The 23,480-nt window shown below is 42.0% G+C and overlaps 1 protein-coding gene across 1 annotated transcript in view; it reads right to left on the bottom strand.

Moving 5' to 3' along the window:
- Window positions 1-5,071: 5,071 nt before the first annotated feature.
- ccdc142 (coiled-coil domain containing 142) overlaps window positions 5,072-23,480 on the bottom strand; it is a 69,760-nt gene continuing 51,351 nt past the window's right edge. The window contains exons 12-18 of the mRNA XM_046030396.1: window positions 22,004-22,156; window positions 21,671-21,785; window positions 18,985-19,162; window positions 10,661-10,771; window positions 9,981-10,081; window positions 8,206-8,368; window positions 5,072-5,476 (exon numbers count right to left, since the gene is read on the bottom strand). Coding sequence (XP_045886352.1) covers window positions 5,368-5,476; window positions 8,206-8,368; window positions 9,981-10,081; window positions 10,661-10,771; window positions 18,985-19,162; window positions 21,671-21,785; window positions 22,004-22,156 — 930 coding nt within the window. The 3' untranslated portion in view covers window positions 5,072-5,367. The remainder of the gene's footprint in view (window positions 5,477-8,205; window positions 8,369-9,980; window positions 10,082-10,660; window positions 10,772-18,984; window positions 19,163-21,670; window positions 21,786-22,003; window positions 22,157-23,480) is intronic.

The following is a 23,480-nucleotide window of genomic DNA, read 5'->3' as shown; positions in this document are numbered from 1 at the left end:
TAGTTACGGCCCCCCACTGACACTCCCTCCCCTCAAATAATACAATCGTCTCTGCACATAAATCAAATATCACTTCATGTCATATCATGCACGAACCTGGCACATGCACATATTTGTTGTTAATTTGTTGTTTATTGTAAATTGTTGTTATTCTATTGTTATTTTTATTTTTATTATTGTTTATATTTTTTATATTGTCAGTTGTATTTAATTTAATTTTATATTGTATTTCGCTATTCTTCTGTTATTCTTATATATATTGCATTTGTTTATTACATATTTATATATTTCTACATCTATTTATGTCAACTGTATGTCTGTCTGCGTGTAGCACCTTAACACCAAAGCAAATTCCTTGTATGTGTAAAACACTACTTGGCAATAAAGCTCCTTCTGATTCAGATTCTGATATTCAGCTTATCATAGAACACGTTTTTTTGCAGATGGTGGTCTATATATTACAATCACAGTGAATGACATTTGGGCTGAGAGAGTCAAATTAAGACTGATACATTCTAAGTCATTAACACACGACCATTGGATTTGCTTACAACTTATATTATCCTTGACATAAAATAACACTCCTCCACCCCGACCGATCTGTCTTGTCTAAACATATTATAACGATCCACTTTTAAAGTGTCGGCTGGAGAGTTTTCATGCAACCATGTCTCTGATAGGCATAAAAAGTCTTAATTTGATTCGTAAAGAAGATGTTGTAGCGCGAGGAACTGGGCTTATAATACCCTCCTCATCCTCCATTATGACCTGCAGATCCTGATCCAGCTCAGAATGACAGCCTGCAGGACAACTTTAATGAAACCTCTGCCTGGGCTAGATGCCACTTTGGACATAGCTCCACCACCGGGGGCCGATTGGCACACAACCTGCTACCACACAGACTCTGCTACAAACTGTGACAGAGCCAATGGCATCACCTGCCACTTCACAGAGGGACCCACCACCACCTCACTAAACAGCTGTGACAGCCGAGCTACACATCCCACCCCGGGAGGATCTCCTATTGCCGGACCCTGCAACACTCCCTGAGACTCAGCGTTCCACGAAGGCCACCCTGATGGATCAGGTATTGGGCTGGTCCCCAGAACCACGGCCAGAGACACAGAGGGACAACTCTCCCATGTTCTCTCCCTCTCCATCCTCCACCTTTGGACATCCTCCTCTCTCTCCTGCCTTCCTCTTCTCTCCAGTCATTGAGCATACTGCTACTCCTCTCTCCCCTTCGCTCTCTCCATCCTCCTCCATCCACAGCCAAAGCCTTTGGAGCAAAGGACACTGCGCAGCAGACAGAGGTGCCTCCCATTAGCCTGACAGCTACCTCTGGGGACCCCATCACCACGGACAACACAGTAATACTGTCTGACTTATCTCCCCAGGTAGTTAACCTCCCCCCTGCTCCAAAAACTGGACCAGGTCCAGTCCAGAGACAACTGACTTTTGGCCCAGCTGTAGCTGCACATCAACACACAGAGGAAAATGAAGGAGTGGTGCCTGACAGCCAGGAGGAAATGGCTCATTATTGGTGACTCAAATGTGGCCACAATGCCCAGACTTACAGGTGGAAAACTTTCCTGGAGCCATTTAGGCATGCAGAAGCCATCCTGGCCAGAACCAACATTTCCACAACTGTTAAAAAACTAATTCTCTCTTTTGGGCTCAATAACAGGGCCCAAAACATACAAAACACCACAATCAAGCTGCTACAGAGAGCAGTCAGGATGGCAAAATTGGCATTTCCTCAGGCCTCAGATTAACTTTCTCCACAGCCCTGCCTCAGCCAGAGCAGGAGAACCTCAGAGATCTGAATCTCTATATCACCAACCAGCCCTTTCTCCCTGCACTCTTTCCATAGAGAGAGATGGTATCCACTGGTCTCGTTCCACTGCCAAGCGGATGCTGGACCACTGGCTGAACTCAGATAGCTAAGGTTGGAAAAGGAGGAGGCATTTAGGAGTGGTGACAGGGCCGGGTGCAGGGCGTTAAAGTACATCTTTAGCAAGGAGGTGCGAGTAGCTAAACGACTGTACTCAGAGAGACAAAACAACCAGTTCTCTGCAAACGACGCCACTTCTGTCTGGAGGGGGTTCAGACAGATCACAAACTATAAACCCAAAGTCCCCCCACTCCATAAACAATTCTCACCTGGCAAATGAGCTGAACCAGTTCTACTGCCGCTTTGAGAGTCAAACGGACACCATCCCCTGTGACTCCTCCACTCAGCTTCAGAGCTGGCCAGCTCCACCCCCTCCTTTCCTCTCTCCATCAAAGAGATCTTTTCAGGAGGCAGAAACCCCGCAAAGCAGCTGGGCCGGACTCTGTCTCTCCATCCACCCTGAAGCACTGTGCTGATCAGCTGTCTCCGGTGTTCACAGACATTTTTAACACCTCACTGTAGACATGCCATGTGCCAGCCTGCTTCAAAGCCTCCACTATTATTCCTGTTCCTAAAAAAACAAGGACCACTGGACAAAATGACTACAGACCCTTAGCCCTGACCTCTGTGGTTATGGAGTCCTTTGAATACCTTGTGTTGTTCCAACTAAAATCCATTACAGACCCACTCCTGGACCCCCTGCAGTTCGCCTACAGAGCCAACAACATGATGCAGTAAACATGGCCCTTCACTACATCCTCCAGCACCTGGACTCCCCAGGAACCTACGCCAGGATGCTGTTTGTGGATTTCAGCTCTGCTTTTAACACCATCATCCTGGCCCTGCTGCAGGACAAGCTCTCCCAGCTGAGTGCGCCTGACTCCACCTGCAGGTGCATCACTGACTTGACAGGAAGCAGCACGTGAAGCTGGGAAAAATGTCTCTGATTCCAGGACCATCAGCACCGGTTCCCCTCAAGGCTGCGTTCTTTCCCCCCTTCTCTTCTTCCTGTACACCCACAGCTGCACCTCCAGTCACCAGTCAGTCAAGCTCCTGAAGTTTGTAGATGACACCACCCTCATTGGGCTCATCTCAGGGGGGAATGAGTCCGCCTGAAGGTGGGAGATCGACCCCTCCTACCCCAGACACAAACTGTTTCAGACTCTCCCCTCTGGGAGGAGGCTGTGGTCCATCAGGACCAAAACCTCTTGCCACAAAAACAGCTTCTTCCCGTCTGCAACTAAACTCATTAACAAGGGCCCCCCACTGACACTCCCCCCTCCGCCCACCCTGAGCCATGGTTCTGTTCGAGGTTTCTGCCTCTTAAAAGGAAGTTTTTCCTTGCCTCTGTTGCCTAGTGCTTGCTCTTGGTGGGAATTGTTGGGCTTCTGTAAATAACATCACTGAGTATGGTCTAGACCTGCTCTTTTATGAAAAGCGCTGTGAGATAACTATTGTTGTGATTTGGCGCTATGTAAATAAAACTGAATTGAATTCAGTCTCAGCCCTGGGTGGATCTGATGTTGAGAGTACACTCATAATATATATATATATTATGCATATACACATAAATATATTAAAACAATAAATATCAAATAATAGATTAAAACATATTTTAGAGAAATTTCTAACGTACATAACTACATATTTATACAGCAATTTAATTCATTTCAGTAGGCTATTAAAACTATTCACTGGTATTTATGGGGTTAAAGTCAAGGGAGGGTTTAAATAGATTTCAGGGGGCCCCCTGCTCATCATAGCTCTGACCTTCAAAGAGATCTTTGCTAGTCTGCAAGCCAGTTAGTTTCTCTTTCTTTGTTTTTTGTGCCTACGCCTGAAGAAGACCCACCTGGGTCGAAACGTTGCGCGAATAGGCACATTATCACATTTAATAAATAATAACTTTTCATTTTTGAATATTAATTTAAGTTAAAAAAACACATAAAACAATAATGTCTACTTATTTCATATTTTTTATTTTCTTATTTTATTTTTTGTTATTTTGGTATAGACTAACAACAACTTTTGGATCATGGGCTTTGCTCATGATGGAGGATGGACAGTGGTGTGCTACGGGAAGAGGCAAGGGTATTCCCGTAATCGCTCCCCATTTGATAATCAACCACGATATTTTTGTGAGACACCTCAGTACCAGGCTTCCTGGAACTTTAGGAGGGGTGGCTTCCAAGGGATGGACTGTGGACCTCCTGTCTCCCATTATGGGACAGGTTCAGTTTTCTAACCCCACCCTAACGAGTAATTTATACTTCTGCGTCGAATCGCCTGACGTGCACCTCCTCAAATATGTAACTACACGTCGAGTCGGACCGTAAGCACTGTGATTGGTCGGCTGGGAAGGCTCACAATGCTGCCGAGCCGACCGGAAGTACGCAGCACTTTGAAGTAACATTTACTAGCGGCCAAAACAGCAGCTGTAACACAATGAATCAATATATTTGACCTTCGCAACCCGAGCGAAATGACTCGTTTCGCTATCAGAATGTGATCCATTCGGTCAACAACATTTGAAAAGGCTACACCAGCCGCACATATACAATTTTAACCCCATTTATGGAAGTTAGCCTGCTTGGCCGGCAAAAGTCAACACGGTGGATGCTGCAGCGCTACTGCCGACTAGCATTTGGGGGTGTAATCGCAGAATGACGGACACACCTACGCACAAGTATAAATGGGCCTTAACCCTAACTAAAGGAGGCAATGAGTACTAATCAGTCAGAGACAGAGTTGTTGAAACTATGGCAGGGAAAAAAATAATGCCCTCTGCATACCCATGCAAGATTGCCTCATCACCATTCCCATCAACCCCTCTCTCTGTTTGCATAAAACCCTTTTTTTGTTTCACTACCACCTAGTCTAAGTGTGTTTCTGCTTCCAGAACCTGCAAACCATTATGGCCCCGACTTGAATTGGCACTGAACCCTAAATTGCTCTGCCATCACTGTGTGTATATGAATGAGATTCTGTTTCTAGTGAGCAGTTGGCACCTTAGCCTCCGGTCATCAGTGTATGAATGAGTAAAGAGCTTTGAGTGGTATATACAGAACATTTATAGACAGACTCCATTTCATTGCCATACAGCAAAGTATGGAATGCACCATATGCACATAAAAAATGTTGTGTGTGCAAAGCATTTTTTTTATCATGAAGCCATAATGACGAAACATGAATAAAAAACATTTTTATTATGAAATATAAAAATGTTTTCTGACAAGTGGTAAAACAAATATTTGTTAATTAACACAAATATGACATCAGTAAATAAATAGGTTTTGCAACATTCAAAGTAACCTCCAGAGGTATCACACATAAAATACAAAAATAAACCTTTTGATTAATGGATCTTTCCTGAATGGTTCTTACCATGTGTAAAGGAAAGAGCCAAAGAGATTAATGTGAAGTGTATGTATATCTGTGTGAGAGTGTGTCAGATCTCTGCAGGGTCTGTGTGTTCAGGGTTCAGACTTGGAGAGACACTGCAGTCCTGGCAGCCTCCAGCGACGAGCGCTGCTGTGGATCCTCAGGTCCAACCATTCCTGCTGAGCAGCACCCAAAGCTAGACTGGGAGCACAAAACAAAGGCAGTACAATTCTTACTAGTGAATTCCATCATCACAATTGTTTTTTCTTTTGTCCGACAAAACATACTAATAACACAGAACCTTAAGTGGTACTTTAAGGGGGACAGGCCTTAAACGTAATACCTATTGCAAACTAGAAAAGCATTTCCTGAAGAAATTGCGGTGTGAATGCTGTCTGCTGAAGGGCTTGCGCTAAACTGAATTGCTGGCTTGAAAAAAGTTGAATAGTACAAATGTATGAAAGAAGTGGAATGTTTTAGGAATGATGAAGGGCTTGCGCTAAACTGAATTGCTCGCTTGAACAAATTTGAATAGTACAATACAAAAGATGTGGAAGGTTTTAAGGACTGTTGAAAAGCTGACGCTACACTGCATTGCTGGCTTTAATGTGCAGAAAGTAGCTGAAGGACTATGAAATCTTGGAAACATGGGAAATGTTCTAAAGAATATGAATAAGATTTTAAAGTTGAATAAACTTCAAACTGCACTGATAAATGTGGAACATTTTAAGGTTTGAATGTAGTTTTTAGCTGAAAGCTATGAAGAAGTTGAAGAAATGTGAGAAAAAGATGTGTTCTGAAGACATGACCTGAAATATTTAGAAAGGGGTAAGAAAACTTGGAAAAGTTTGAAATCGTGTAATTAGCATGAAGGTGACATAAGCGTATCAACTCCAACTGGAGGTTCTGGGTGAGCAGAATGACTCCACAGTGTTGAGTGTGAAGTTGCACAGATTGATGGGGATGGTGCGGCTGGTCTCTTCCTGGACTACCCGCCCATCTCCACTGTCTTCAGAGCATTGATGTCCAGATTGATCTGACTGCTCCAGGACCCCAGATGGTGAATCTCCCACCTGTGGGCAGACTGATCCCCCACAAGAGAAGAGCCCAGTGAGAGTGGTGTCATCTGCACACTACAGGAGCTTGGTGGTTTGGTGACTGGAGGTGCAGCTGTTGGTGTTCAGGGAGGAGAGCAGAGGGGAAAGAACACAGCCTTGAGGGGAACTAGTGCTGACATCTTTTCCCAGGTTCAGGTGCCGCTTGCTGCTGGACAGTAAGTCTGTGATACACCTGCAGGCATGATCAGCTGGGAGAACTTGTCCTGCAGCAGAGCTGGAATAATGTTGTTGAAGGCAGAGTCCACAAACAGGATCCTGGTATAGTCTCCTAGAGACTCCAGGTGCTGGAGGATGTAGTGAAGGGCCATGTTTACTGAGTTGTCTGCATTACATCATTACATCATCTCAATCAGCTGTGTGCTGAGCCTGCATTCCCAGGTTTCCATGGCGATGTTAAAAGCTGTCTGACTTAGACAGGCTTAGACAGCTGATCTCATTGAGTTTTAACCTGGAGCACAGCTCTGCTTCTCCTGCTCCTACAGAACAGACTGTAAATCTCAGTGCCAAAGTAACCATATTCTTAGAGAGATAAGATCCTCATGAAGATGATGTCCGAGATTTGTGTGTCTACTGTCAAAAATGGCTTCACAGCAGCAATATAGAAATTTCCACCTTTCTGCCTCTTTCCTGAAACTGCAGAACTTTTTTAGTATGGGAGTCTATGTGACAGTTGAGTGGGACTCCTCTCACTCTCAAGCCGACTGTACCAGCTGTGAAAGTCAAAATTTCAAAGTTGGACATGATCGTCAGATCAAGTTTTCCTGCAACTTGTGAAAAAATTACGTATGTAGAGTGAAAAATGTGGGAGATACAGCGATTTTGAAGTGAATTCCAATTATGTCGGTTGGTCCTCTGCCTCTAACTGCCAACATTCCGCTCAATCCGCTCCCATTATAAACTCAGAAAACAGGCTGAAAACGATATGAAACTTGAACTTGAATTGACATTGTGTAAAAAGCATAAGATATGTGATAAAGTTGAATTCACTGGAAAGATTCCAAAGGTTTGTGAACGTTTTAAAGGTGGAATGGTTTTTCTACGTGAATGTATGAATTGGTGGGAAGAGGTTGAATCAGTGAGTTTGAATGATTTTCTCATTGGCGTTCATTGTAACAAAGTTTAAAAGAAAGTTGAATAGATTGAAGTGTTTGAATAGGATTTGAAAGTTGAATAATACGAAGAAAGAAGGAAAGATGTGGAAACTTTTCCATTTTGAATGGACTTTGTAGCTGAAAGTATGAATGAGTAGTTAACAGTTGAAAAGCCTTGAAAAAGTGTGAAAATGGGTGAAAATGGGGACTTTTGAAGGTTCCATCCATCCACTTGAATGGGGAAAAATGCCTGGAAAACCTTGAATATCTTTAAAAGTATGAAGGTTATCAAAATTCTGAATACAAGCAATCGATTCCAAATTGAGATGAATATTTTAAGCTTTGGATGACATTTCTACGTTGAAAACTGTGGAACTAATTAGGTTGCAAAAAAACGAGCGGAAGAATAATAAAAATAAAGAATTCCAGAATTGATAGAAGAACATATATTGTGAATGCTTTACAGCATTCATACCAATAATAAAGAATATCGCCGTAGAATAACATATGTTGTGAATGCTTTACAGCATTCACACCAATAATAAAAATAAAGAATTCCGGAATCGATAGAAGAACATATGTTGTGAATGCTGTAAAGCATTCACAGCAAAAACTATTGCATAGCATTCACACTAATAAAGAATTATAGCTTTACAGCACTGACACCAATTAAATCACTGAGCAATAACTGCCTCCACATCGTCAAGTTGTAAAATTGTACCTTGGAGCGAGGTAGGGTTCTTCGGGGGTAGATGGGTCCACCGGAGGGAGGTCAGTGGTCACAACTGCGGAATCAGACTGAGCCGGGTCCTCACCCTCCCTCAGGTTGGTTATACTGCTCCCCACCACTGCATCAATGCTGTCTCTACTGCTGTTGGCTGGACCTGAAATCACACACAGGGGTTACTGCCACTGGCTTCTTGTGACACAGAGTTTTCCCAAAAGAACATGGGTCCAGAGCGCGATGCAGCCACCTGTTGTGGACATAGGAGGGCAAGATCTTGGAAGGGTACTGGAAGTCATGTGATGTTACAGTTATACAGAAATCAGTCTGGCACAGACTTGGAAGACGGCTTATTTCCAACAAGACAACAAACCCAAACAAAGCCAAAAATATACTCAAATGGCTTAAAAACAACAAATGGCATGTAGCTGAGTCCAAATGTTAACTGAGTTGGGAATGTGTCAGAAACTGCAATTCACTGATTGTTCTACCACAGATTCAGTGAGTGTCATGTACAAGTCCTGTGTAGGGATGCACCGAAATGAAAATTCTTGGCTGAAGCCAAAGGCAAATATAAAGAACACCGAACAAGTTGTAATGGCAATTCCATGAGTACCATCTCCAAACACAGTCATATAATTAATGTCATTCACTGAGGGCCTCTGGTTTATCGGCTACTGGGTAAATGTATGTGATGTGTCCAGGGGATCATGCCTTTCATTGTTTTACAACATGTGCCTGTCTGTACTAGGGCTGAGTGTCTTTGCAACAGAAAGACACAGAAAGACAAGTGTTTGCCTAAAATGTTTATTTGAAAACTCGAATTGCCATCACAAAGTACATTCACATTTTTTTGTACCAAAAAAAATTACATAGTCAAAATGTGCTTTTTACTCAGACTATGGCGGGTGGGTCCAAGGTCGGATAATGTAAATTACATGTGTCCATTTACTTTTAATGTACACATGTAATATTTTATACCAATACTTTCTGTGAATATAATCCAATTAATCTTATTCCAGTTATCATAAAGGCTTGAATACGTGTGCACTCCAAATTTAGGTTCGGCTAGCTTAATCGCCTTCTCAGTAACGAGTGACAGAAACACTCAAAGCGGTTCAGACCGTTTGTTGCCTTTTCTAAGAAGTCAGCCACAGATGGAGTGGATGTGCTAGGAGACAATTCAGCAGAACAGTGTCTGCAAAAGCGATTTTTACGTCTTTCTCTGACACTTTGAAATGCTTCCACACTGCCAACATGTCAACGTAATTGTTTGGTTAAATTTAATCAGTCTTTTGACTTACTAGGCCAAACACCGAAAGTGCCATTTTTGCTATTTTCGGCCGATTAATTTTGGTGATTGAACATTCGGTTCATCCCTAGTCCTGTGCAGCAAGCATAAAAATGACATTTGAAAATCTTAAAAGCAACTTGCCTTTCCAGGAGCAGTGACCTCATTATTTATGATAATCCAAAGAACGTGATTTTCAAGTACTTTGTACAGAAAAAATAGTCCCAATGACCGACAGCAAAGGATAAAATGTTATTTCAGTTTGCCAACTTCTACTTGAAATGATCATGAACAGAAAGTGTTATCCAGGTTATAAAGTTCCAGACTTTGAACATTGTTTGATTCCCTGACTTTCGAACTGACTGGTGTGATACTTTACAAAGAGTACGGTCTAGACCTGCTATGTATGAAAAGTGCAATGAGATCATTTCTGTTATGAATTGACACATATAAATACAGTTGAGCTGAAATGAATACTCACAGCAGCGTGTGAAGGGCTCCCAGGCTCTGGACTGTAGGTATGGTTTGGCCTGTGGCTGCTGGAGCAGACACACCACTGCTGAATCCACTTGCTGAAAAACCCTGCAGACAGAGGATTACCAAAAGTTGTATGAAAATGATCACCATGGGTGTAGGTTCTCTTCACCTTGGCCTTTCCAAATTAGGAACATGGCTTTAAGACTACATTTTTAAGGAATCTATATTGGAAAATGTCAATATGAATAAATAAATGTAATGTAAATGTAGTTCACCAAGTCATTTTATATTCTCAACATATAGAAGTGAATTTTATTTCATATGTTTGTATTTGAGGATAGCTTGTTCAGTGACCAAAAAGAAGGCACAGTTTGATCAGGTCTAAAATAATGCACACTTAAAATTGGAGCCAATTCCCACTATAGCAACTGTCTCAAAAATGTGTGGTAGATAGTACAGCTGTGACCATTCACAGAAATGTAGGCCTCATTTTACTCTACAGTGAAACACATTAATTCAATTCACTTGAACATTCACAGTTCATTATGAATATGAAACAACACTTATGTTGATAATCAATATATGTGCCTGGTCTTGTTCGATAAACTTAAGCTGCATTACAGTGTGGTGATGTTCATCATGAATAGCTATCTAAAAGGCAGGATGTAAAACAGATTGTGATACCGGAGGCTCAGCAGTCGTTGGTGGAGTTCAGCTGACAGCCCATACTTGTCTGACCTGATCAACTCTCGGATAGAATCAAAGTCCTGTTTCAGCTGCAGAGCTCCTTGCACACTGAGGAACAACAAACACACTGCTCAGGGGGGAAGAATATATCAGCAGCTTGCTGCACCAGGAACCCAGTTATGTACACTGAAGGAGAGGCAAACACACACACACACAGCATACATTTAAATGTCACCATGTGCAAATGCAGGTTGACAAAATAGTGGTTTGTTGGCTGAGGTAAAAGATACGAAATTTGGCCTTGGCCGTCAGTCACAGACACTTTGTCTACCTCTCCCTTATGACATGATTTCGTCAAGGATTAGGTACCATATAAAGCTGAGGCTCGTTTGTGGTTCTGACGGTTTCCACATATGCAAGCTGTACAAAGATCTTTGATTTCAGATTTGTGTTGGAATAAACATATATTTATGGACAACCAACCAAAGGTTGCACCAAAGTGCAAGGAACCTATTGTTTTTGCTTAGGATATTCAAATCCTCAGAGGTGCACACACCTCCGGTCTGGTGGGAAATCCAATGTTCTGCAGTGATTGGGGTCGCGTGTGGCCAGGGGGCTTAATAGCGGCCCTAAACAAACACCACGTTTTGGAAAAAGTTTCTTTGATCTTCATGATATTTGGTGGGATTATTGGTCTTATTGCAAAATCCACATTTCTGCTTTTTAATGACATTTTGCTCAACAGGAAGTAAGCCATGTTGCGCTTCCTGCGTCATATTCAATTATTTAAACAGATATTTGAGACCCTGTATGCAGGATAAGCGGTTGACAATGGATGGATGGATGGATGGATATTTGAGGCCTTTAATGTACTCAAAGAGCTACAAACCTTTGCAGCCAGTCTCAAACTGGTAATGTTTCGATTTGATGTCATTTTTAAGATTGAGGGTTGCACGTTGGCTCTATAGCACCCCCCAAAGCCTTTTTAGCAGTTACATGGCCAGGGATAGTCAAACCCTCACAAGACTTTGCACACTCATCAGAACCGTTGTTGTGCATTGGCTGATATGGTTTGGGGGCAGGGTTGTGGAAAATTGGCTCAATAGCGCCCCCTACAAAATTTCAAAAAAGCATATTTTTATAACACTTTATAACCATAGGGACAAAAATGTGAGACTTTTTAGCTTTTGCATGGTCAGGGATGCTTACAACCTCAGAAAACTTTAAAACTTTAGTCTACTATTGTTGCGCAGCGTGGTTGTGGAAAAATGGCTCAATAGCGCCCCCTACAATATCTCAAAGCAGCAGCCCCTGATGTACATTTTATGCAGCTGTATGAAATGTGGGGGGCCAATGTATCATCTCTAGTCTTAAAAATAACTCTCTTGGAGCCATACCCTAAACCCAACAGGAAGTCGGCCAATTTTCAAGTTTTTTCCCCGTTTACAGGCATCGAGTCTTATTTGAAACTGCTGGCTAAATCTGGCCAAGTTTATTAGTGGACCAAATCCATAACAACCTACAGTTGACAACAGGAGGCAGTCGCTGTCTAACACCCTTCTCTGCCCTTCTATTTCAGCAGTTACCCAACAAAAACCCTACGCAGAGTCACAGTCTAACACACTTTTCTGCTCCACCATTTCAGGAGTTACCTAGTCAGAACCCCATAGTGACAGTGTCTGCCCCCGACCATTTAAATGATTTAAATCAAAGGTAAACAGAAGACGAGCTGTGCATAAAAACCTAAAATTAAAACCACAAGTGCAACATTGCAAAAGAATTGGATCATTAAATGTGGACTCTTAAACATCAGATCTCTCTCCTCTAAAGGTGTACTAGTAAATGAATTAATATTAGGCAACAATAAAAAAATTTTAATCGCATGATTTTCTTGCGATTAATCGCACTGTTACGTGCAAAATTGAATAATGAATTCTACTGTAGTGTATTGCACACTTTTGATTTAAATGTACTGCTATGTACACAGAAGTGCAATAACGTGGTTTGCAAACACTAAACAAATAAGGTGCTTTTTTATCTTTTATCAGGGAGCAGCAGAAACAGTCTATGTTCAGTACCAAGTTTCCCTGTTACAGTGAGGTGAAGTGGTCGAGCACAAGGTGTACTGCGTGCGTTCCCGTGAAACTGTCGCGGTCGTGCTCGCCTCACGCACACGCCCGCCTGCTGCCGAAGTTGAATTGTCTTGAACTTTTTGTACGTGACGCGCAGCACAAATCATTGGAAGAGAGACTGATCCTTGCTTTTTGAGTTTCCAGAATCTAAATAGTTATCAGGACTAAATGCAGGGCTATTAGGTTAAGTTAGCCTATGTATAATTTTAATTTACGTTAAAAAGGCTCCGGCTGTGTAGCGCATAGAAGCCGTTGCCATGGTTACTATCCATAGAGCGCCTGCCGTTCACTCACGGAGCGCTGTCTCCCTTTCTTTTCACCTGAGAGAATATATATAATATATTAACACTCACATTCCTCGAGGCACAGGCCGAGGAGGTGGAGTTGCAGCTATCTTCGACTCTAGCCTACTAATCAGCTCTAAACATAAACTAAATTATAACTCATTTGAAAGCCTTGTTCTTAGTCTTTCACACCAAAGTTGGAAATCACTGCAACCAATTCTCTTCGTTATAGTGTACCGAGCACCTGGTCCGTACTCTGAATTCTTCTCTGAATTTGCAGAGTTTCTGTCAACTTAAGTCCTTAAAAACGGACAAAGTTATTATTGTAGGGGATTTTAATATTCATGTGGACGTTGAGAATGACAGCCTTAGTACTGCGTTTATCTCTCTATTAGATTCAAAGTGTTAATAAACCGACTCACTGTTAACCACATCCTCAAACTTGTTCTGGTGTATGGTATTGAAATTGAACATTTAATAGTGTTCCCACAGAATCGCAGTGAGTTCCGGGGTATATTTCCTTTGGTCGAAACGCAGCTTTAGACCCCATCCCGACTAGGCTGCTTAAAGAAGTTTTACCCTTAGTGAGCACTTCTTCACTCGATATGATCAATCGGTCTTTATCAACAGGCTATGTACCACAGTACTTTAAAGTAGCTGTAATTAAACCTCTTCTGAAAAAGCCCAACCTTGATCCAGATGTTTTAGCAAACTATAGACCTATATCTGACCTTCGATGTCTCTCTAGATCCTTAAGAAAGCAGTTACCAAACAGTTGTGTGACTTTCTACATAGCAATAATTTATTTGAGGATTGTCTCTGTACTGGTTTTATTAGATCTTAGGGCAGCATTTGATACCATTGACCATTAGATCCTATTACAGAGACTGGACCATTTCATTGGCATTAAAGGAACCGCTCTAAGCTGGTTTAAGTCCTATTTATCAGATCGATCTCAGTTTGTACATGTTAACGATGAATCCTCCATGCACGCCAAAGTTAGTCATGGAGTTCCACAAGGATCTGTGCTTGAACCAATCCTCTTCACTTTAAATATGCTTCCTTTAGTATACAGTATACAGTATACATCAATATACATTAAGACTCTTCAGCTGATTCAGAATGCTGCAGCACGTGTTATGACAGGAACCAGGAAAAGAGATCACATTTCTCCTGTTTTAGCTAAAGAGCTCATAGTACCTTACTACCCCACCAGAGCACTGCACTCCCAAAATGCAGGGTTAGTTGAAAAAGTAGAATGGGAGCCAGAGGGTTCAGCTTTCAAGCTTGTCTCCTGTGGAACCAGGTTCCAGCTTGGGTCCAGGAGGCAGAAACCATCTCCGCATTTAAGAGTAGGCTTAAGACTTTCTTCCTTGATAAAGCTTATTGTTAGGGCTGGCTCAGGTGAGTCCTGAACCATCCCTTCGTTATGCTGCTATAGGCCTAGACTGCCGGGGGACTTCCAATGATGCACTGAGCTCCTCTCTCCTCCTCTTTCTCTCCCTCTGTATGCAGGACCGCCATCAAGCATGTCAAGTTTGATATAGAATTGAGCATGTACAGTGAAGTAACAATGACCTCTTGTTTAACGGCAAAGCATGGAACTTCACTGCCACGCGACAGGTATGTCATTGAAGGAAAACTCACAAGCTTTACAACATAACATCAATGTGTTGAGGGTTTTCTGGGACAGTTTTAAAGTTGATATGGCTAACTTACTTGGAGTAGTACATCACAGCGGAAATCGTGTCATTTCCTGTTGCCAGCAGGTGGCACTATGAATTTGAGTGAATGTTGGCATATGGATGTGTTCAGGGCAGGAATATTATTATAAATGTAAAGTTTGGTGCAGATGTGAGATGTACGCTGAACAACTTCCTGTTTCTTGCAAATCATAGATTTCCAACGCTACCAATGGGACAACTTTGTACAACTTAATTGTCAATGGGTTTAGACTGCACAGTGAAAATCTGAATTCAATTGAATTTGAATTGAAAAATATCTGAGTGAGAGAGAGACGGACAGTGAGGATAAGATGACACAATGAGCGTTTGTGTAATCTCGTGAGACTTTGTGCAATTCAAACATGGTGGCGCGCAGCTAAACAAACATTTTATTAATCGGACAATCTGCAAATTTAAGCCAATAACAATCAAAACAATCCCATCGCTCTGGAGGACCTCGAAGATGAGTTTTTGGAGGACCTTAAAGTTTACATTGACCAGGGTTTTCACCAAGTGGTCATGGGGAAGCCCAAGAGAAACCGCACTGAAGACTCACCTATAGCTGTCTCCACGCAAAGCAGTGAGTTCGCAGACATCCTGGACTCAAACAAGAAACTGTTCAGCTTTGATGCCTGATTATTTTGGTGGAAGTCCTTCACGAAGAGATTCAGGCTCTACGGGAATCCCTGGAATTCAGCCAGAAACAGGCTGAACTTGCAGTGGAAAACGAAGGTGAATGAGGTTCGGTAAAATCTCTCACAGAGGGAATGACAGGGGTCTCCATGGAAAATAAAAACATTAGAGAAACGATCATCAATCTCCAGGCTCACAGTATGTGGGATAATCTGGTCATCTCAGGTATCCTGGGGCAGGCGGACGACGTCCCAGAAGAGACAGTAAAACGCTTCATTCAAAATCAGATGAAGCTCCCGTGGACACCGTGAAGAACATCAGCCTCCACCAGGTTCACCGCCTGGAAGGACAGCAGCCGGAAAATCAGAGGTCCAGGCCCATCGTCGCGAAGTTTGAACACTTCAAGCAGAAGGAACTGGTTAAAAGCAGCGGCAGAGAGCTGAGAGGAACAAACTTCAGCGTGAACGACCAGTTTCCATGAGAGGTCCTGGAGCGACGCTGAGTCCTGTTCCTGATAAGAAGGAGGTTTATTGGAGATGGATCAACCATTTTCCCTCCCCAGTGTCATGTGACTCGTTAGTGTTACAAGGTCTCAGGTATGAATAGGGAGCAGGTGTGTTAAATTTGATGCTCTGACACTCCCTCATACTGGTCAATGGAAGTTCAACATGGCACCTCATAGCAAAAAACTCAGAGGATCTGAAAAAAAGAATGGTTGCTCTACATAAATATGGCCTAGGCTATAAGAAGATTGCCAAGACCCTGAAACTGAGATGCAGCACAGTGGCCAAGACCACACAGTGATTAAACAGGACAGCTTCCAGGACAGCTTCCACAACAGGCCTCGCCATGGTCGAGCAATAAAGTTGAGTGCACAGGCTCAGAACTTTGAACATGCCAATAAATCCAGCAGATTCTTAGCCAACCAATTACAATTGAATAAAGAAAAAGAGATTTTTATAAAACCTTATACACATCACAAATTGATCCATCCAGCAAAGGTTAGATGATGAACAGATCAGGGCTCTGGATTTATTTGTTTCAATAGCTACACTCCATGAAGCCCTGTTACATATACCGAATAATAAAGCTCTTAAAAATGAAAGGAATTCAAACAGAAAATATACACCACAAGATAAGCCTTTATGCAGATTTATTACTTTTCCTCCTAAACTCACAAACTTTTCTTTGAGACAATCACACTTATGGATAAATTCTCATCCATCTCAGACTACTCCATTAACTGGAGTAAATCCATAGTTTTACCTGTAATGTGTGATTTCCAGAGTATATCTACCACACCGCTAAAGTCAGGGAATATTAAATATCAGGGTGTCAATATTTTCTCCAGGCTGTCAGAACTGAAAGGGATAAACTACATGCCTCTACGGATGAACTTGTGCGATGGACAAAATTGCCCATATCACTCAAGGGAGGAGTCACCACCATGGTCCTAATTAAAATCAATTACCTGTTTTTAATGTTATCCACCCAGCCCTCTGCTGTCTGGTTTAAATTACTGGACTCAAATATCTCTAAATTATTGTGGAAAAATAAACCCCCACGAATCAGTTTAAAAACGCACTACAATATATTTTAAAATGGATCAATCAGAGCCCACTGGACCACTCATGGACGGCCATATAAAAAACATTCTGTAAAGAAATTAAAGTTTCCGATATGCCATTCATCAGCTCCAGTTTCAAACATCATACCTGCTTTAAAAGTATTAACATGAGCACATCCCTAGCAGACTGGTGGGAATTTCTCACAATATCTAGGTCTTCACCTATCCCATGCAGACTTACTCCAATCTGGAACAATCCTGACATCCTGCAAAATAAGAAAAAACTAAAATCCCCATTGTGGTACAATAAAGAGATAAGACATTTAGAGCATGTCATTCAGGACTGTAACTTTATTCCATTCCAGGATCTACAAACGAATTTGGGTTGTCTGTGGTTGCCAAACTGATAGTTGCGTTGTTATTTATGCTTTTCATCGAGTTTATTATTTTAACTAATTGTCATTATTACACTTCCGAATTGCTGTGCTGTGTCATTTTGTTTGTTCTGCTTGACTATTTTCCTCCCGCATATGTTTTCTTTTCAGTACTGTTTGTTGTTGTTCGGCTGGTTGTCTCTCGTCTTTTTTTCTCCCCCATACCCCTCTCCCGGTTTTCCTGCAGGTATGGAGTGAAAGCTCACAGAGAGGGTCTGACAAAACTCTGTAGCGCTGACGGATCTCCTTAGAAGCTTGACAATGCTTTTCTTCATTTTAGTAGCCAACAAGGCTAACTGGCTAAGGTAACTCGATTTCTAAAAAACACTAAGGTGATTAGGCTATTGGAATGATCAAAACAAATAATACAATACAATACAAAATTGAACAGCAAATACTATTAACAGTATACAAAGGTAACTGTGAAAAGTGGCTAAAATAATGATGACACTGCTCTGTAAGGAGAGTGGTGGCAAGTTAGTGTAGAGCTGACAGTCAGCTGAGTGGTCAAGTAGTCAACTTTAACATAACACACACAAAACATTTATACATTTGACAGCTCTTTATGACGTTACAGTATTTATTTAATTCTACGAAAGGACAAAAATTAAGACCTTCGTTAACAAAATTTAAGACTTTGTAAATGAAATTCAATACTTTTAAGGCCTCATTTTGAGAATATTAAATTCAATACTTTTAAGACCCCGTGGGTACCCTGTATGATCACATTCCACATTTTATTGTGTGTCATGTAGTGTGGGACACTGATCTTGGTCTTGAGACGGTCTTGCCCTCCTTTGGTCATGGTCTTGGCTTGGGCTACATACACACTACTACGTTTTTGTTTGAAACAGAGTTTTAAAATGAAAACTATCTCCGTCCACTCCAGCGTTTTAGCTGCGTATCAGAATTGATTTCTGTCTATATTAAAATGACTGAAATGCATATCTAGTGGCCATTCACGTAAACTGGCAATGCACTTGCTGGTGTAAACAGGAAACAGACTGTCTACTCCACAGTTGCAGAAGATACAGCGAAAGAAGAAAGCCTACTACTACAGACGAACAAAGAATAGCAATGGCGAAGAACCACAACAGAGATTTTTTTGCATGGACTGACAGACGAGGTGTTACTGTTACTGAAATTAACACAGGAGTACAGAGCTTTGCATGACCCAATCAGGTAGCCAAATGTGAGTGTCGGCGTCGTCGTTTTTAAAGTCCTCCGTTTTCAGCTGTCCCTGGAGTTTTAGGTGTTCGGATTCACCGTTTTAGTCTGGAACGTGGAAAAAGGTCTGCGTTTTAAAATGAAAACATAGTTGTGTGGATGTAGCCTTGGTCTCAGTCCCTCAAAGTCTTGGTCTTGTCTCGGTCTCGATACACTCTGGTCTTGGTCATGACTTGGTCTCGGTTTGGGTGGTCTTAACTACAACACTACTACAGTGTGCCCCATTCCATAAAAGTTCTTAATGTCTGTTTTAAATGGTGTCATGGACTTGGTGGATAACACTGTGGTGGACACTGTATGATGCCATGACCACAACGTACCTGAATTTGATCTTCTGTTTCAGGATGTGTTCCATCCATGCCTCCATGAAAGCTGTCATTGTTATACTCAGTGCTTGGACACGGGCATCATCAGACAATGGTGCCACACCCTCTAAAACCTGACCAACCACAGTCTGAGCTGCAAGAGATGCATACTCACTGGGACTGCTGGGAAAACCTGTGCACCAACAGAGAAACAGAATGATCAGTACACAGTGAAATGGACCAAAACATTGGGTGAGAACTCCTTTGGAAGCCCAGTATTCTTGTTAAATGTTTTGACCTATGACCGGGCCCTGCATTGGGGACCAGGCTGTGCCGTCATAAATCTACTGGGCCCTCTGAGAGGGAACGCTGTTCTCTAACCCTGACCTAACCTAGCTTTAAGCTGCATTGAATTCACGGTGTTTTTTAGCACACAAAATCTGCTCTGAGATTAGTGGGCACCGTCTCCTTTATAAGCTGTTTTCATTTTCCATCATCACTTCCTGCCTTTAGCTGCCCTAGATCATGCTTGTTCAAAATTGCTTGCTGCCTGAGTTTTTCTCATTTTGCATCCAGTGAGGTTACTTCTAATTGCTTGCTCTCAGCAGATGCTACTGCTTATTTTACATTCGGATATAAATTCAGCAGATATTCAAGATATAGTATTGATATACTAGCTCATATACTAAGTTAAAGAGGTGGTATTATGCTTTTGGCTTTTTCCCTCTCCTTTATTGAGTTATATATCTTTTTTGTGCATGTAACAGGTTTGCAAAGTGAAAAAGCCCAAACTCCAGCCCAAAGGGAGTTCCCATCTCCCACAGAAAGCTCTGCTCTGAACCGCTTGAAAACAGCTTGTTTGTAGTCCAGCCCTTCACTTCCTTTACTTGTGACGTCACAATGAAAACGCGTCATAAAGCTTGCCAAGCGGCTAGCGGGGTCAGGCACGCCCTCAAACCAAGCTAGTCTGAGCGGAGGCCCTTTGGCTCGACTCGCCTTTGTTTGGTTTTCCATTGTAGAAATGTTGTACCTGTACCTGCTTCCAGGTACTTTTTTTCGTAGCACCTTACCTCCATCGAGGTTCTAAGCGAGCTGAGGGATACTAAAATGTAACGTGAAAACATGACAGACTGCTGATTGGTCAGAGAGAATATTCACTATTCACTGCATCATCATTGCGCGTGCCAGACAGAGGCCAGCAACAGAAAGTTTTATATTTTACAGTTTTCGTATGGAATTTAATCACTAAATCCACTTCTGAGAAGTTTTGACGTGAGAAATCAGCTGTGAAGATTTCGAATATTGACAGTTTTATGAAAAGTGATGGCGGAACAAAAATGTGCTTGAATATTTCCGGAGTTGAGGAGCTCCGCAAGTGGCTGCGGCCAGCCGCCCGCTCACAGAGCCCTCTGCTCCCGCCGTCACACAGACCCCTGCAGCAACAACGGCAGAGGAAAACACAGCTGGAAGGTTTTCATACCGCTTATCTGTCTTTACATTCTGAGGAATGTTGAAACGTTTTAACCGTAGACTGTATATATTTTAAGAGCTGTGTGGATGTGTCGCACTGAACATTACGTCGCAGCAGTTGTCATTACGTTGGCTAGGTTACGGTCGCAGTCTGAAGCGGCTTTGATTTGGATCACACTACCTTGTTTCTTATGACCCGCCCTTCTCTGCTTCTGATTGGCTAGTAGTCCTTACCTGGGAACTGTGCATGTGCAACTCCCAACAAAGATTTTGTACAAGTAAGATGCATCACTCTGTAGCTCAAGAGCGGAGCGTACAACACACAGGGTGAAAAAAGGAGCTGCAGCAATGTGCAGTATGAGAAAAATATGTGTTTTTTTCAAAATTAAACCATGTAAACCTGTTCTGGTACAACCCCTAATTAAGATTTTGAACCTGAAAATGAGCAGAATACCACCTCTTTAAACTATACCTCAACACAAAGGACATGTTGGATCCTCGCCTAACCATTGACAAAGATATTGGAGACTCTCCTCTATAACCAGTTTCCTCCTGCCTATTACTTTGCTTTGCCCCATTAAGGCTGTTCAACTCAATCCAACCCCCCCTTTGCTCTGTACCTGTCGTACAACATCCTTGTGTCTAAGTGCTGCCTGAGCCTGTAAAACTGCCTCCCTGATTTTCATTCGCACTGTGCCATCTGCTTGCAGCTGTTCACGGCACGCTCAGCATGACTACCTGGAAAAAGCTGCACTGCTTTACTTTACTAACTTTATGTGATCCCATTCAAACCCTAACATTTAGAAATGACCATAAAGAGTCATGAAGTGAACTTCTGGATGACTGAGGAATAGAACATGCATGTAGCAAAGCAGCACTAAACTTTAGGTGTTAAGTACTTCCGGGCTAATTGGCTCGAAGCCAGGTTTTCAGTGGCTTTGGGTGATGAAATGAAGGGAGGGCCATTCCAAAATTAACATCAACAGCCCTGCGATAGACTGGCGACCTGTCCAGGGTGCACCCCGCCTTTCGCCCGATCTCAGCTGGGATTGGCTCCAGCCCCCCTGCGACCCTGTATGCAGGATAAGTGGTTGACGATGGATGGATGACGGACATACAACAGCCCATATAATGTATTCCTTTAACATATCTTTCTGAGTCGTTGGGGTTCAGCAAATATCTGTTGTCTGAGTTTATGTCTTCACCATTAATAACAGTCAGAGTTCAGTACCTGCCCTGAGGCTGGGACTCCAGTGTCCAGAAGAAGGCATGGTCTGTTCAAAGATCACCCCTGAAATCCTCTTGCAGTCCCTGGAAAAGGTCTTCAGCACTAGACAAGAGAAGGTCTGATAGACAATGACACAGAGCAGTGGAATCAGAATCAGATGACATCTACATTCTTTGGTTTGCACAATGCCACAATCATGCTCATCTCGTTGTTATAAGTCTTGTAAGAAGAATTAATCCAAAAATATAAATGCATTACACATTTCTAGCCCATTGATAAAGCAGGTGTAAACTAACTAAGACCTGTAAGACCTGTAGAATAAATCAGACAGGTCACCTGCAGCATAGATACAGCCCTGTCAAGTGCTTCAAGTTGCTGTCTCAGCAGAAGCTGGTTGTGGTCATGAAGAATGGAATGATGGTCATTGTCTGAATCCATCATTAGGGACTTAGTCCGATGCACCATAATCTCTAAAGACCCTCTCAGCACCTGCAGAGACAAAGAAAGAATACATCACACAAACACACACACACACACACACGCACACACACACACTTTATCAAACTGATGCTGACTTGATTTCAGCACTAAAAAGCAAAAACTGAGATAAAAAGCAAGTTCATATTGGACTGGTGGCCAGAAATACAATGATAGCCCTAATCAATCACTTAAGTGGTCTGTTTGGGGTCCGCATGGCTACTTTAGGTTTTTCTTAATGCTTTTCACACAAAAATGGAGTTCTATGGCACAGGGGAATACGATATATCAATCTGTTAGTAGGATCACTTCATTGTAGGTCTTGTCTTTGCATTTGCATTTATTTTATATTGTTAGGCTTTTATTGATATTATTTTTTGATACTATTTATTGATATTATTTATTGATTCTGTTCTTTATCTACACTCTTATTGGTTTTTCATTACTAAATAATTGCCTTTTAAAAATATGTTATTTAAAAAAGAATAACTTCAGAACAGTAATCAAATTTTATATTTTATTATAACAAACTGTTTTCAGAGCAGCAACAAAAGTAAAGTTTACAGCAGCAAAGTCACTATATAAAATCAGTATCTCCCTGGAAACTAATGGAACATGTAAACTTGTGGATTCGGGGAGTTAATTAAAATATGTTTTCCAGTTTTTGGGATGTAGAGAAATGAAAACGTCATCGCACAGAGGCGTGTCCTATACCATAGGAACTGGCAGTATCCCCTAAACACGTAGACATAAGGTTTATGATTGTGAGATATAGTAGTTATGAGGCAAAATGTGCGTTGGTTCGACATCCCATTGAAATGAATGGGGTTTTTCCACGGTATTTGAGCTTCGATTTGCAATTCCTTATTATCAGGCTGCTCGAAAAAGTCCATTAAGACTCTTCAGCTGATCCAGAATGCTGCAGCACGTGTTCTGACAGGAACCAGGAAAAGAGATCACATTTCTCCTGTTTTAGCTTCTTTGCATTGGCTTCCAGTAAAATCCAGAATAGAATTTAAAATCATTCTTCTTACCTACAAAGCTCTTAATGGTCAGGCACCATCTTATCTTAAAGAGCTCATAGTACCTTACTACCCCACCAGAGCACTGCGCTCCCAGAATGCAGGGTTACTTGTGGTTCCTAGAGTCTCCAAAAGTAGACTAGGAGCCAGAGCGTTCAGCTATCAAGCTCCTCTCCTGTGGAACCAGGTTCCAGTTTGGGTTCAGGAGGCAGACACCATCTCCACATTTAAGAGTAGGCTTAAGACTTTCCTCTTTGATAAAGCTTATAGTTAGGGCTGGCTCAGGTAGTCCTGAACCATCCCTTAGTTATGCT

The sequence above is a fragment of the Micropterus dolomieu genome, linkage group LG19, assembly GCF_021292245.1.
Source record: "Micropterus dolomieu isolate WLL.071019.BEF.003 ecotype Adirondacks linkage group LG19, ASM2129224v1, whole genome shotgun sequence".
NCBI classification, from domain to species: Eukaryota; Metazoa; Chordata; class Actinopteri; order Centrarchiformes; family Centrarchidae; genus Micropterus; species Micropterus dolomieu.
This window is presented reverse-complemented; position numbering and strand designations above follow the sequence as displayed.